Source organism: Nicotiana sylvestris, chromosome 2 (assembly GCF_000393655.2).
Source record: "Nicotiana sylvestris chromosome 2, ASM39365v2, whole genome shotgun sequence".
Lineage (NCBI taxonomy): Eukaryota > Viridiplantae > Streptophyta > Magnoliopsida > Solanales > Solanaceae > Nicotiana > Nicotiana sylvestris.
The window spans coordinates 104,916,238-104,932,239 of NC_091058.1; the positions used below are offsets into that span (position 1 = coordinate 104,916,238).

At 37.7% G+C, this 16,002-nt stretch overlaps 1 protein-coding gene across 2 annotated transcripts; it reads left to right on the forward strand.

Annotated features, from left to right (window-relative positions):
* Positions 1 to 9,484: 9,484 nt before the first annotated feature.
* Positions 9,485 to 14,876, forward strand: LOC104216673 (BTB/POZ domain-containing protein At3g49900). Of its 2 annotated transcripts, XM_009766785.2 has the most exons (5): positions 9,485 to 9,926; positions 10,014 to 10,206; positions 10,474 to 10,543; positions 11,511 to 12,032; positions 13,865 to 14,876. In XM_009766785.2, exons 2-5 carry the CDS (start codon positions 10,055 to 10,057, stop codon positions 14,612 to 14,614), a joined length of 1,494 nt encoding a protein of 497 aa, XP_009765087.1. In that variant the 5' UTR covers positions 9,485 to 9,926; positions 10,014 to 10,054; the 3' UTR covers positions 14,615 to 14,876. The 2 variants fall into 2 exon arrangements, with proteins under 2 accessions (XP_009765087.1, XP_009765086.1); XM_009766784.2 differs by having other exon boundaries at positions 9,485 to 10,206.
* Positions 14,877 to 16,002: the final 1,126 nt, after the last annotated feature.

The following is a 16,002-nucleotide window of genomic DNA, read 5'->3' on the forward strand; positions in this document are numbered from 1 at the left end:
CTAGGTCACCCACCAGTATAATGCGGGAATACTTTTAAGTTCTAGGTCGCCCACCAGTATAATGCGGGAATACTTTTAAGTTCTAGGTCGCCCACCAGTATAATGCGGGAATACATTTAAGTTCTAGGTCGCCCACCAGTATAATGCGGGAATACATTTTAAGTTCTAGGTCGCCCACCAGTATAATGCGGGAATACATTTAAGTTCTAGGTCGCCCACCAGTATAATGCGGGAATACATTTAAGTTCTAGGTCGCCCACCAGTATAATGCGGGAATACATTTAAGTTCTAGGTCGCCCACCAGTATAATGCGGGAATACATTTAAGTTCTAGGTCGCCCACCAGTATAATGCGGGAATACTTTTAAGTTCTAGGTCGCCCACCAGTATAATGCGGGAATACATTTAAGTTCTAGGTCGCCCACCAGTATAATGCGGGAATACATTTAAGTTCTAGGTCGCCCACCAGTATAATGCGGGAATACATTTAAGTTCTAGGTCGCCCACCAGTATAATGCGGGAATACTTTTAAGTTCTAGGTCGCCCACCAGTATAATGCGGGAATACATTTAAGTTCTAGGTCGCCCACCAGTATAATGCGGGAATACTTTTAAGTTCTAGGTCGCCCACCAGTATAATGCGGGAATACTTTTAAGTTCTAGGTCGCCCACCAGTATAATGCGGGAATACATTTAAGTTCTAGGTCGCCCACCAGTATAATGCGGGAATACATTTAAGTTCTAGGTCGCCCACCAGTATAATGCGGGAATACATTCAAGTTCTAGGTCGCCCACCAGTATAATGCGGGAATACATTCAGCTCTAGATTGTGGAATCAGTCACCCCACCTGAAGACGGAAGGGTACAACAGAGATCCCCAAACGGGAAACAATGAAATCCCAGCACCAAGAAGCAGACAACTGCAGAGGCAAGCGCACAATTCAAAAGGAAAAAGGAACGCGTCTCAAAAGAAGCAGTTTGGGAACGTTGTAGCATGCCCAGTATAACGATGCTGATGAAGAAACATACCACTGAAGAAACCATTGGAAGATTTAAAGAAGAAAGCCGTATCCCCAGCGGATCAAGCAAAGTGATGAAAACTGGCATTCAAACGTCAGCAAAGGACCAACATCATCTCCCAAAGTCACAAGATAAAGGCATCGGAGGAAAGCGATAGCCGACAAGAAAGCAAGGCAACAAGAACAAGTCGAAGATGGATGAGATTTCAGGATCCTAAGTTTAGCTTAGCTTCTTGTTTTCCCTTTTAGAGAAATGTAATAGGGAGATCAGTTGAGCCGTAGCATCCTACAGCAGCATACAACAACGCACAACAACAGCAGACACTACAGTCACACGGTAGTCCCAGCTACCAAAGATTTCCCGAACTACATTGACCTGATTCCTGTTCAGCCCAGGATATGTAGGAAACCTCTGAAGCAAAGGTTCGGTCAAATCTTTTTCAAAAAATGCTTCACACGGAGTATTCGGATGGGCAAAAATCGCTCGCTTATCTTTGCGCGAAAACCCTTCGTGTCTTCGTGCAAAGAGGGGCAGCTGTAAGCACGTGATTTTTGCCTCACTGACGATCGCTCCAAAAGAAAATAAAAATAGTGACAAATGGTTTCGCTGTACAATTTTTCGTTCTTTCCGTAACATGTGTTGTTGGTCATTTGTGGGTCTGTCCATTTTGCATCTAGGCATTATCAAACAAAAATACAAAAATGCCTGTCGTTAAAAGAAAATTCAAAAAATGTGTATGTGTGCATCGTTCATTCTCAGCTGTGAGCTAACCATTTTTATTTTTATTTTTATTTGTTCATTTTTGTGTTTATCGTTGTGGGTATCACTCAATATGTGTGTAGGTTTATTTTAATTTTTACATTGTTTTAGGAATTTTTGTTTAATTTGAAAAAAAAAAAAAGAAAGCAAAAGAGTGAAGGAAAATCGGTTTGGGCCCAAAGAAATAAAACAATGCAGGCCCAAACAGACACTCGAGTCCAGTCCAAAACCGGCTGCCTAAGCAGCAATTCAAACGACGCCGTATGAGGGCGTTCGATCTGAGCCATCCGTCCAGGCCAATCCAACGGCTCAGGGCCTCTATCAGTAACCCGTTTCAAAACCCGACCCAAATAACCAGCCTGACCCAACCCCCCACTTAAACCAAACGACCTCGTTTAACTACCAAACGACCCCGTCTCATTTCTCAGGATCAGATCTAAGCCGTTGAGATCATCTGATCTAACGGCTCAGATCCAATCAGCCTCCCCGTATATAAGCCTCCTATCGTACCCCGCACCCCCTATACCAACCCCACCCTTCATCGTCCCCAAACCCAAATCTGAAACCCCCCGAACCCTAGCAGCCGCCCCAGTATCCCTCGCCATTAAAGCCGGCGGCATGAACGCCGATGACCGCCTCCTGAACACCCTAGGACCACCTCACTGTCCTGAACACGAATCCACTAACCACGAGCCTCGAATCACTTTCGTTCGTCTCGAATCTTCATTTGAAGATTTGAGTCGAACCCGGATCTATGCCAAACCATCCCATCTTCATACCAGACACTCCCCTGACCTTCCTCGTGACCAAACCAAACTTGGTTTGGTCCGAATCTACCCACAACTCCCTAAAAATCAGATCTGGAAATCCAGACTTTAGAACACATGCACCTGGGGAATCCGGCCGGTTTGGACATGGGTTTGAGGTCTAATAGACCTTAATCAAGGTGTTCTCATGTGAGAACACCCTGATTAAAGTTTGTTCGGCCTCAAAAGTTCGAAGTTGAATCAGATTTGGGTCTGCTTGATTTAAACATTTTCGGTAAGTTTTCCTTTCTTTTGTGTTAGTTTTGATTAAGTGGTCAGCATGTTTCGTTGTGTTTGTTTGTTATTTTTTTGTTATTTTTCATTCGGATTTCTTCATCTCTGTAAAGACCTTTTATTTGGTCGATTGGTTTCTGTGTATGATTTAAATGTATCCTATGATAAGCATGTCCGATTAGTATAGTCGTCGCATGAATAAACTTATATAGGTTCCTAGTGACTGACCAAGTTGTCCGAAGCCCTTTAGGTCCCTGTATGTGTTGTTTATTTGAACGACTGATCATTACCTGTTATGATTAGTATAGTCGACTCGATAAATGTCGTCGATCAGTTTTCTATAACTAATGAATCGAATGAGCTAATAATGTCGCATGACTAATTGAACTTTGCCATTGACTGAATGCCCCAGCACTGTTTGAAATGGTTTGTTTGCATTGTGAAACTGACTGAAAAGGTTCAGTCCAGGCAGTTTTGAATTTGAACTTTCATCAGTTCAAAAATGCCCTGATGCTGCAATAGGCAGGGCAGTAATAATCAAGGTCAAGCAGGGGTATTCTGGGGTTTGAAAAAGGCAGAAAAGGTTAGTTTAAATGAAGCTGGCAAGTAGGGTACTAATTAAGATTAAACTAATACTAATGGGGAGCAAGACACAAGGGTATGAGGCTTAAATTGAATAAAAAAGGGATGCCCATTATTTGAACCCGCTAGGCAAGCCAACGTTACTGATTTATTTGACATTTTTACTTTATCTTTTAATAGTTTGTAAGCTAATATAAAAACAACAGCGGAATAAAAATGTGGAAGAACGAAATCTAACAACTTAACTTAATACAAATACGAATCCATAGTAAAACTCTACCCAAAACTGGTGTCACAATGTCACAGACTGTCTACAAATATTACAAACAGTGGTCTGAATAAGGAAAATATACATCTGTCTCTAAAATAAGTAAAAACAAAATGGAAATATGATAGAAGGGGTCAAGGCCTGCGGACGCCTGTAGGACTACCTCGGGTCTCCACTGGACTGAAGGCAGCAACCTCGAACTACAGTCTGTAGGGTCCAGTACCCGGATCTGTACAAAAGAGTACAGAGTGTAGTATCAGTACAACCAACCCCATGTACTTAGTAAGTGTCGAGCCTAACCTCGGCGAAGTAGTGACGAGGCTAGGACGCGACAACCACATAAACATGTGCAATTAAATCATATATGAGAAACAATAATAACAAGAATGAAACATAATAAGACGGGGAAAAAGGGGAACATGCTGAGGGGGATATCGGGTTATGACAATGATAAAGTAAGGCGACAAAGTAAATATCAAACTTGAAGCAACGGAAATAATAACACAGAAACAAGTGCACAACATCACCCTTCGTGTTTTTACTCTCGTCCTCACCATAGAAATCAACAAAAAACTGTATGGCATCACCCTTCGTACTTTTACTCTCTCATAATCATGGCACGACATCACCCTTCGTGCTTTTAATTTCATTTATATGGCACGACATCACTCTTCATGCATTAATACTCACAATATCGGCACGACATCACCCTTCGTGCATTAACACTCACTCATAATCTCATGCACAGCATCACCCTTCGTACTTTACACTCTTCCTCACCCAAACAAATACAATGTTAACATCCCGGCAACGGAATCAACAATAGAAACATCAATAGAAATAATATCGTCCCGGCAAGGGAGTCAACAATAGAAAACAATATCATCCCGGGAAGGGAATCAACTATAACCAACCTAGTTTAACAGTTACTTCACAAAATAATTTCCAACTTGAACCAATACTCGACAATGATCAATTACCAAGAATTTATCATAAGTTTTGATCCACAGTGCTAATCTTCAATCTAAGCATGAACAAGACATAATAAAATCACAACAATCTTAATATAAGACTCACGAGCATGCTTGACACCAACGTATAGATACTCATCACTTTACCTATACGTCGTACTCGACACTAACACATAGCAATTAAGGCACAACACATATTCCCTCAAGCTAAGGTTAGACCAAACACTTACCTCGGATTCCACGGCCAAACTCAAGCCTCAAATATCGCTTTCTCTTTTGATTCCACTTCCAATTCAATTGTATCGAGCCAATATTAACTTATTAACATTAATTGAAGCCAAAGAAACCAATTCAAATGAGAAATTACAAATTTTCCAACATTCTTTCAAAAAAGTCAAAACCCGATCCCGGGCCTGCTTGGTCAAAACTCGAGGTTTGAACCAAAACCCGTTCACTCATTCACCCACGAGTCCAAATATGCAATTAGTTTCGGAATCCGACCCCAAATCGAGGTCTAAATCCCCAAATTTGTAAAATTCTCAATTCTCTTAAAATTCCTAATTTCTACCCTTAAAGAACAAGATTTAGGCCTAGAAATCTAATGAGTGTTGATGGAAAATGAAAGAAATGAGTTCAAGAACACATACCTATGATTTGGTGTTGAATTTTCTCTTCAATAATCGCCCTAGGTCGGATTCTATGGAAGGAGATATGAAAATATGGCTTATTCCCGGTCTGCCTCTGTTTTTAAATCGCTGGACAGACCTTCTTCACGTTCGCGAAGCTTATGGCTAGAAGGGCCTCCGCGTTCGTTATGAGCAGCTCGGGTTCGCGGGCCTGGGACCGCGTTCGCGAAGAACAACTCAAGGACTCCCTCCAGCCACCTCCATTGCACTACGCGTTCGTGTGTGGCTAGTCGCGTTTGCGAAGAGCAATCCCCCCAGTGCTCCGCGTTCGCGACCAAGACCTCGCATTCGCGTAGGAGAAATCCCTCCCTAGCCCAGCTTGTACTTCGCGTTCGCGAGAGCTATATCGCGAATAACGTATCAATATACCAGAAGTAGCAAAACAACAGAATTCCTTAAGTTCAAAACATCCCGAAACCTATCCGAAACTCACCCGAGTCCTCAGGGCTCCAAACTAATCATGCACACAAATCTAAAAATATCATACGGACTTGCTCATGTGATCAAATCGCCAAAATAACACCTAGAACTACGAGTTATCATCAAAATCAAAGAAAAATCTCAAGAACTCTTGAAGTTTCCATTTCACAACCGAGGGTCCGATTCACGTCATATGAATTCCGTTTCTTACCAAATTTTACAGGCACAACTTTAATACTATATTAAACTTGTACCGGGCTCCGGAACTAAAATACGGGCTCGATACCACCAAATTCAAACATCGCTAAATTTTCAAAAACTCTTATAATTTTAGTTAAATCTTTCAAAAATTCATTTCTCGGGCTTGGGACCTTGGAATTCAATTCCGGTCATACGCCCAGGTCCCATATTTTTCTACGGACCCTCTGGGACCGTTTACCTAAAATATTGACCGAAGTCAACTTAAATTTAATTTTAAAGGCAAAATTAGCATTTTTCTCAAATTTTTCACATAAGGGCTTTCCAGATATATGTCGGACTGCGCACACAAATTGAGGTAAGACAAAAGGAGGTTTTTAAGGCCTTAAAACACAAATTTAACTTTTAAAATAAGTGATGACCTTTCGAGTCATCACACTTATTGAGTTGGTGTACTCACGTTATTCCATGCACCTCGTATGCAGATCCAGGCAATACCGGTCGTAGCGGCGATTGTTGATCCAGGTTCTAGAGTTTGGAGATTGTCGAGGTAGCTGCATGGCATTCGCGGGCCTTGACCCTCCTTCTTTATCTCTGTCATACTTTCACTTTATATCTTCAGATACTGTAGTAGACTGTATTTACTGATCTAGACGCTCATGTACTCAGTGACACCCTGGTTTTGGGCTAGATTGTATTATTTTGGGATTTTTTTTTATGTTTCAACAGTTTTCTTTAAATGTTAAATGCTTCCGTTAATGTGTTCAATATGCCTAATTGATGCTCTTTGGTTGATAGGGAGTTGAAATAAAAATTGAAGGAATGTTTGAAGTTTTGGGACGAAAATTTGCTTAAATTTAAGAAAAGGACAAAATACAAAAACATCGCATATTCCCTTGACTGTGCGCTCATCTAGACAAGGTCAAATGCAGAACGCACGGTGCACGCGAGCAGAAATTTCTGGGCGAAAATTATAAGGATATTTTGGTCTTTAGAGCAAATTTAACACGATATAAAGCTTCTTTTCGCTTCCCCAGCCACAATCTCGACTTGGAAAGAAGAGAACACTACCTTCGAAGCAAGGAAGGGCTTGGAAGAGTCCGAAAAAAACCCTATCCTAATCGAAGATTTGAAGAGTTTCTCTCAACTTTTCTTATTTTCCTTTACTATGGAGATTGTTTTGACAATAGTTATTATGTTATTTTTAGTATAAACATGAGTAGATAAATTCCCTATCTAGAGTATTGGTGAACCTATTGTTGGGTGGTTTTGAGTAAAGATTCCTGAATCGTTGATACTTATTCTATTTGTTTGGCTGCAGTTTTAATAAATTCAATTGTTTGAGCTCGCAATTGTTTATGCCCTATTTCTTGCTATTCCTGGGAAAGATTGACAAGGTTGGGACAGTGAAACAACAGTACTTCAGGTTGAATTAAGAAATTACTTAAGCTGATTTAGAATCGTTATGGGGACATCATGATTCAACTGTGACATAGAATTGGGCGAGTTTATTATCTTGATTATTTTGGAAAAAATAGTTCAAGAATGGTGTCGTTAGTAGTTGGGAAACTCTAGCACAACAACTTTAGGTCCAAGGTTGATAGAATAATGTCAAACAAAGTTTCAGGATTTCACTCAGAGTTAGCCCGACAATTGGGGGATTCTCTACCTTAGGCCTTTTTATCATCTACAAATTAAGTTATTCTCGATTTTTAGTTTAGTTTGTTGTTAGTTAGTCGAATCTAATTCATTAGTTAATACCCACAAAATCCAAGTATATTTGGCCCTCTTTGTTCAACTTAGATTATTTAGCAATTGAGTCAACTAGAATGCTTCCTAGCTCCCTGAGGGATTCGACCTCGACTCATAGTTGGGTAAATTATATTGTATAAGACCGTAGCATATATCTTATCAAGGTATGTTTTGGACGTCATCTGTGTACAAAGTCAATAATGGACATGTAAAAGTGAACGAAGGTAGTACAATAACTTTCCCTCTTAGTTTTTTATTTATTGACATTTTAATTACCTATTTCAATACATGACAGTTCAGTATCATGTTATTTAATTTTTTATTCCATGCCCTAGACAAATAACGTGGTCCTCGACAAAAAGAGGAAAAAGATGAAAGGTCATATTAGCAGCCAAAGCATCATTTTTACTAAAGCAAAACTAAAAGTAAAAATTGCACGCGGCGCCCTATTTGGTTACCCCCATTTAACCTATACCCATTTTTTTTTAAAACTTTTAACTTGTATCCACCTTTTAAACAACTTCAGCCCCCTTTCTCCTCCTCCTTCAATAAAGAGAACCCTCCTTCCATTTGCTATGCTTATTCCTTGGAGTAATATACGCGAACGAAGGAATAGGCCACAACTGACATTTGCTATGCTTATTCCTGCATTTCAACAGGTAACTGGGATGAATGTTATCATGTTTTATGCACATGTTCTTTTTAAGACGATTGTTTTGGCAATACTGCTTCGCTTATGTCTGCTGTGATAACTGGTGATGTTAATTTTATTGCCATCTTTTTTCTATTCTTGCTGTTGATAGGGTTGGAAGGAGAGTTCTCTTTATTGAAGGTGGTTTACATAAGTCTATTATGTAAAGACTTTTTACAAAGCCATTTTAGCTTTCGAGCTTAAGTTGTAATTGGCAAACTTTAGCTCTAGAGCTGAAGTTCATTAGTTATAAAAATAAAAACTTTAGCTCTAAAACTGAAGTTCGCCAGTTACAAACAAAAACTTCAGCTCTAGAGCTGAAGTTCGCCAGTTACAAAAATAAAAACTTCAGCTCTAGAGCTGAAGTTTGCCAGTTACAAAACAAAAACTTCAGCTCTAGAGCTGAACTTCAGGCCCGGCTACTAGAATGCTGAAGTTTTGCGTGATTGCCTTTGCTACTTCAGCCCCGTATGCTGAAGTTATACAAAAAAGCGGCTACGTTTGCAATTTTTTTTTACAAAACGGACACAAGTTAAAATATGACACAAAAAGCGGGTATAAATACAAATGGTCCCTAGTTTTAACTTTTCTAGCGTCCCTTGAACTCTTCCTTTAGCTTTCATAAGGCCTATTTTGACAAGCCTTTTTAAGTAACGCTTCTTTTAGAGGCGTACGTGTTTTTTGTCCCAATTCAATGCAATACTTTCTTACCAAAACCTTATTAAAGCTACTTAAAAATCTCATTGACCAACAACGAAACTTAATGACTGAAAATACTAGTAATAATTTCTTCAGTTATATTTTTCAGCGTCTTATAAAATATTGATCATACTTATCCTAAAAAATCCCTACTTAGACTACCTAAAATATTCTTTGACCGTCAAACAAATATAAAAACTAATATTTGCTCTATTTATACATGTCTTAATGAATTACAAATATTGCTAGTTGTCAACCAACGTAACAATCTTGATACATTAATGCAAATATAAACAAAAAGAATTATGATATTAATCCATAACAATAATAATAATTACTCAATTACACCCCTTTCAATGAGTCTCCTATTTAGTTTGATTTGGCACAACTACATGCACCGCTCCCGAAAGCGATGGCTTCCTCCCTCCTTCAATAGCTTTCTCCTTTTTAAGTTCTGAGTTTGTTTAAGTGTAAGTTGTCTACTACATGCCATTCTTTTTTCATTGCCATTTGGTAATACATCGTTCTCCACTTCTCCTTTCTAACCGTAAAACAAAACATCATCATTTCATTCTATTTTTAGTAAAATAGTTGTTTGTCTTCCATCCAAAGAAATTTTCCAGCCATTTGGACTATACATCATATCACCTTCATAGATTTCTAAGGAAAGTTGAGATTACAATATATAGAAAGCAAATCAGATTTCAAAGTCTGGTTTAGGAAGAGAATCATCAAAGAAAGCAAGTATTTTTGAATTTCCAACCAAAAGAGTATTAAGGCAAAGGCATTTATTACCTTACTTGTTACCATTTAATGCTCCCAACTACATAATTACCAACAGGGTAATAATTCTTGCTTTCACCCCTTTCCTTTGGTTTCTCCCTACCCTAAAATTATTATTAACAAAACCCAACGTAACGTTTCGGCAGAAGCAGCAGTGGTAGGTACAGTAAGGTAAAAATTGAAGGACATGGCCATGGAAGCCATCAGAGGACGTTGGGCAGATTTAGGGCTTGTGAATACTATCTATGAAGATGATATTGAAGATTCCTCCACTTCCCTTTCTGTCTCCCCAGAAATCTCCCCATCTCCTTCACCTCCCTGCTCTCGAGTTGTCTCCTGGTAAGAATTTTAACTTATATACACTAAGAATATACAAGAGTTGTTACACTATTAGTTTATTTAATCTATTGTAATAAATAACTTACTACTATAGTTTTTTCAAGTTACTAATTTCACTTTTTATTGACGATTAGTTGTAATTATCATCCTCAGGGGTTGGAGGTGTATGCAATTTACTGCTAAATTCCTACTCAGTTTACGTTCAAGGGCTATGATTTACTCTCTGATTTTTTTTTTGGTGTTTTTTCTTTGAAATTGTTATTTAAGGTCCCAAGCTACAGGAAATGACACTGATGTAGTTATACGTGTTGAGGAGTCACGTTTTCGCCTACACAAGGTACTCTCATGCTCCAAATATATTCACTATTCACTCTCTTCTTTTTCTTTTTTGTTTTCCCATGGGGAAAGAGAATCAGGAGGAGCTTTGTACGAAATCTGTGTTTTTTTTCTCTCTTTTTTTTGGTCCTCTTTTGTTCCTTCGACAATTTTTTTTTATTTTACATGTGATTGATATGTGCTTCTTGTCTATATGTGTAGCTGCAAATTATAAACCATTTTTCCAATCTTAAATTATGAATAACAGGAGAGAGTGTCGCCATGAATTGCTGGATATAAAATTGACTTATTGTTATGTTGTTGCTACATCGCTATCAATCTGAACAGGCATAAATTATAGCTGATGACTCAATAATTTGTTTATTTGTTCGTATCTTACCGTAATCTTTTAAATTGTTTCAACACAAATCTCTAGATTCTCTACTATCTACCCGTAAAGTTCTAACAGTAATAATCCAAACGTGGCCCATTTCTTAATAGCATTTGTCTAGAATTCCCCTTTTTTATTTTCTTTTTTTGAGAATGACAGAATGCAAAAATTATACTACTAATGTATTAACAACGAGATTGATACATAAACCAACAAAAAAAAACAAACGAAATTGATACATGACGGTCAGAGAGATGATAATTGTACTACTTTTTAGTTTTTTGGGCTACTCAGTTTTCACCATTAATTGGCAGCACTTCTGTTTCTTTTCATGTTTCCTAAGGTTTGGAGTATTATCTATTTCAAGATAAATAGAATAAGTGTAATGGACATATTATAACTTGCAATTACTCTTCATCTAACTCAATTTGATACGTTTTGAAAAATAATCAGTACATACATAAAACTTAAAAGACCATAAATTGCTTTTATTATTTTTGGGTATGTACTTGAGAGCTGTGCCTACTAAACTGAAGTGTAATTTTCACAATTAATGCAAAAGCTAGGGGCATTTACTAATTTCCTAAATTTACCTTAGGATCCGTTGACAGCAAGGAGTGGATTTCTGAAAAGGAACCTGAAGGGCCAGTCCGAATTAACCCTCTCTCCGCCGTTAAAGATAACGGCAGAAATATTTTCTTTAATCGCCGAGTTTTGTTACGATGCGCACATAGTCATAACGCCGTTTAACGTCGCCGCTCTTCGTACGGCGGCGGAGTTGCTAGAAATGACGGAGGCTAATAACATGGCGGGTGGTGAGAACTTGGCACAGAAAACGGAAGCTTATTTTCGCCGTGTAATTGCCGTTAACCGAGAGTATGCATCAATTGTGCTGCGTTCTTGCGTTCCGCTGCTGCCGGAATGTGAAACGATGTCGTCAGTGTTGAGTAGATGTATTGAAGCGTTAAGTTTGGCTGACGATGGTAACGGCGTTATGAGGTGCCTCAACGACGTTAAAGAGTTGCGACCCGTGGATTTTCAATTAGTCGTTCAGTCAATGAATCGGTGGTTGAGCGGAAGCCATGACCAGCTCTATAGAGTTGTTGACCTTTATCTTAAGGTAAGTTGGTTACATTGCTTTATTTTTTTCAACAGTTACATTGCTTTATTTACTGAGTTCTTTTTTTTTTTTTTTTTTGACTGGCCATATCTGAGGTTAATTTTGGTAAAAGATCTTTGTAAAAATGGCAAAATTTCAAGAATAAAAATATCACTAAAATTTAATGACCGCGTATAATAATTAATGTACTAGCAATTTAAAATAATTGTTAGTCGTATTTTTCAGGTAATTATTGTTTGACCAAAAAATAATATATACTTTCGATTAAACTATTAAATTTTGTGAAATTAAGGGTTAAACCTAGTTAATGATAATATTTCTAGATCTAGAGCTAGTTAGCATAAAAAACATGAGATAATGTTGGTGGGAAGCTGAAAACAGTGCGCATTTAATATTCTAAAAGATTAGAGCAATAATAGAACAACATCATTCTTATTGTGTAAATAAGGAGAATGATTCACCAAATATTGAATGAGGTGAATGATTCTTCTTTTTGACAGTGATGAATGATAGACAAATCCTAGAATATTGGAACTATTCTCGGATCTGATGTAAAAGTGTGAAATAATAAATGATGTAATCTTAGTAAAAAGGTAGAATTTGTATCTTTGCTAAAGAGAGAGTCTTCTTCTCAAAAAGTGTTCTTATCAAATGAATATTACATGCCTTATCCCCTTATCTCTTTTTCTATTTATACAAGTCATGTTCCTAACAACCCTAACAGTACAAATCAAAGGAATATCCAAAGGAATATTCTCTTCAGTATCTTATTTCAAATAGTGACCATTGCAACTGTGGACACAACAGTCGACCTCGGTTGTGGTCAGCTCCTCGGTCACGAACCTTGGTGCTTCCTAATTGACCTCAACTAATCCCTTCCTCGACATCGCTGTATACCAATTTTCCTCGGGGCAGATTTTGGCCTATATAATTAGAGATTGTATATACAATCTCTCATAATGTATACCAAAAAAATAAGACAAAGAAGAAAAAGAGAAAAAAGTGCAAAACGTCCATGGATGCGTATTATACATGTATAACGTATATACACACTTATACATTAAAAACATAGATAATTTATACAACATTGTACGCAGATATACATACTTATACATCCTTATACAATATTGTATAAGTGTGTATAAATATTACCCATTCAACATTTACACTAGAAAACATCTTCTATCCATCACTACTTTGTATTTTTGGGTGGTTGCTGGTGTTGAATTTTACGGCGAGGTTTTGCCATTCAAATCTAGGCTTCACCAGTAGCAAAGGATGATATAAAAACTGAGAAAAGTAAGAAAATACGAGACGAGGTCGTCGGAAATGCTCTTCTAGGCAAGATTTGATAGTTTTAAGCCAGATCTAATAATTTCTGGACCGGTAGGCCAAATTTATTGTGGTTCCTTAACCCCTTTTCGTCAATTAACTCAAAATTCGAAACCTAATTGACATAGAGTTTGAGGATTAAAGAGCCCTTGTGCTCAAAAGCAATTAACACGATTGTGTACAAAATAATTCTGTAATTTTTAGGGAGAAAGATGAGAGCGGCGAGTGGGGAGAGATTGAGTATTCTGGGAAAGAAGAAAGAAGAAAAGAAAAAAACCCCTAGAAGTGTGTCTTCAATAACGGGCTAAATGTTGAAAAGTTTCTTTCAAATTTTCTACAACCTGGACCAAATCGGGTAAGGACTTTAAACCTAGGCCATTTTAGATTGGGGTGTAATTCTTCCTTTCAAAATTTGGGTCTAAATCACAATTTCCTACCAATATTAATGATTCTCCATTTGTTTTGTCCTTTAATCTGTTGAATCTGTTTTTTTTCAACAGGGATACAAGGGCAAGATATCAGATGAAGAAAAAATAGCAATGTGCAATTACATCGACTGTACCATTCTCTCGCCTCAACTTCTAATGCATGCGGTCCAAAACTCAAGAATGCCATTAAGGTTTGTGGTCCAAGCCATGTTTGTGGAACAATTAAACACACGTCGCTCTATCCTCACCGCGACTGCGGCCGACAACCACCACCATCATCACATTAATCATCTCCAAAACAAAAACGAAGTCAGTTTAGGTACAATTCTCGAACGAGATGCAGCACTACGTCAAGTGGCACAACTTAAGGCAGCGATGAATGCCACGAGCTCGCGAATCCAGAGCTTGGAGAATGAATTGAGTGGTATGAGGAAGCTTCTTAAAGAATCAGATCAAAACACGAAGAGTAATTTGACGCATGATTCTGCTCGGTCTGCTAGTTTTCGATTGAGTTCCGAGAATAAGATTGATAGAGGACAAATTGGATCAGTTTCCTCAGCGAGCTTTCGGATTCTTACAGGTAGAGAAAGAGGATTACTTGCGTCGTCTAATTCATCAGAAGTGTCGTACGAGTTAAGTATGAAAGTGGAAAAGAGTAACTTTAGTCGAAGGTTTATGAATGGATTGAAGAGTGCATTCCGAGTGTCAAAGAAGAAAACAGAGAGTAAGGTAGAAAATGTAAAAGAGGAAGATGGTAAAGACGTTGTGGTGATTAAGAAGGATGTACCTTTTCGCAGGCAACCTCGTTCTCAAGATCAGTAAAATCTGTTCGTTTCACAATTCTTTTAAATTTATTTGTGTTTTATGAGATTCTATTGAGATTGGCTTCCTGACAAGACTACGTTTGTCTAAAGTGTAAAGTTGGTAGTTACTCCTTTTTTTAGTAGGATTGATTTGGGGGGTACTGGTGTAGGATTTAAATGGAGTTACTAGCTGATTGCTGTGTGTAAAGTGAATTGCACGATCTCTTCCTTACAATTATGACATTGGACCCCAAATTACTTTTAAGTTGTTCAAATTCAAATGCGGCTTCAATATCTTGAATCAACAAAGGCAAAATATCACTATATTGTTGCATCACTACTTTTTCATGACAAACTTAGTGTGTAGATATGTAACTTTATAAAATTCAAATTTAATACTTATATCGCTGAACTATGAAGTGGTCTGAGCAGAGGCAAATCTACTACTATCTCTTGTAATTTTAGTAATTCTCTAAACATAAATTTATACTTCGCGTCTTGGTTCAGTTGCACCCACTAAATTCTTATTTATGCTGTAGAGTGTAACCCACTTGGGAAAAATTATGAAGAAAAGAAAAGAAAATTACTTGAGCCATAAATATAGAGAAAACTAGTTAAGTTATCTACAATTCGCGCAGTCAAATTATATATATATATATAGCAAAATATTTCAACTAGAAATATCATACATAAATAGGTATTCATTTTTTTGGTGTTCTAGTACCAATAGAAATAGTACTTAGGGATGATAATTGGGGTAGGACGGCCAGGGCAAACTTTTATTAGGGCAGGACATAGGAAGATTTTAATGGGGCGGGGCGGGACAAGGCAAAATGTTATTTCTGAAAATTTTTAATAGCGCATGGTAGGGTAGGGCACATTATGGGTTAATAGTTGGGTCGGGTAAAAAATAAGTTGACTCAGCATACTTTTGTTCTTTTTTTCCCAATTCGCACTTTGTATCCGACTCAAACCCTCAATTCCCCAAATGCTCTTTCTCCCAAGAACCCTCAAACCCTTCTTCGATTCTTCTTCTTCCTGGATTCGGGCAAAGTTTTCTCCAGCAAATTACCAGGCAATGCTCTAAATTTCTCTTTCTCTCAACTTTTCTTTCTCCATAAAAATGTAACTATTATGTGCCTGTGCTAATGTATATTTTTGAATATTGAGCACAATGCAGCAAAAACTTATCCTTCAATTAGTTTTGTGTTTATTTTCTTTAATATCGATTGAATGTTGCTTCAATTTCTCACAGCCACCCTTCATGCTAACAGAAAAACAGTTATTAGTTAATTCACCGTGCCGAATGTGAATAAAGTACTACTTTTGCTTCTGGAATAGAAAACTCGTAACAGATTAATCATGAATGAGTTAACTGATTAACATCTACTAGTAAATTCAACTTAA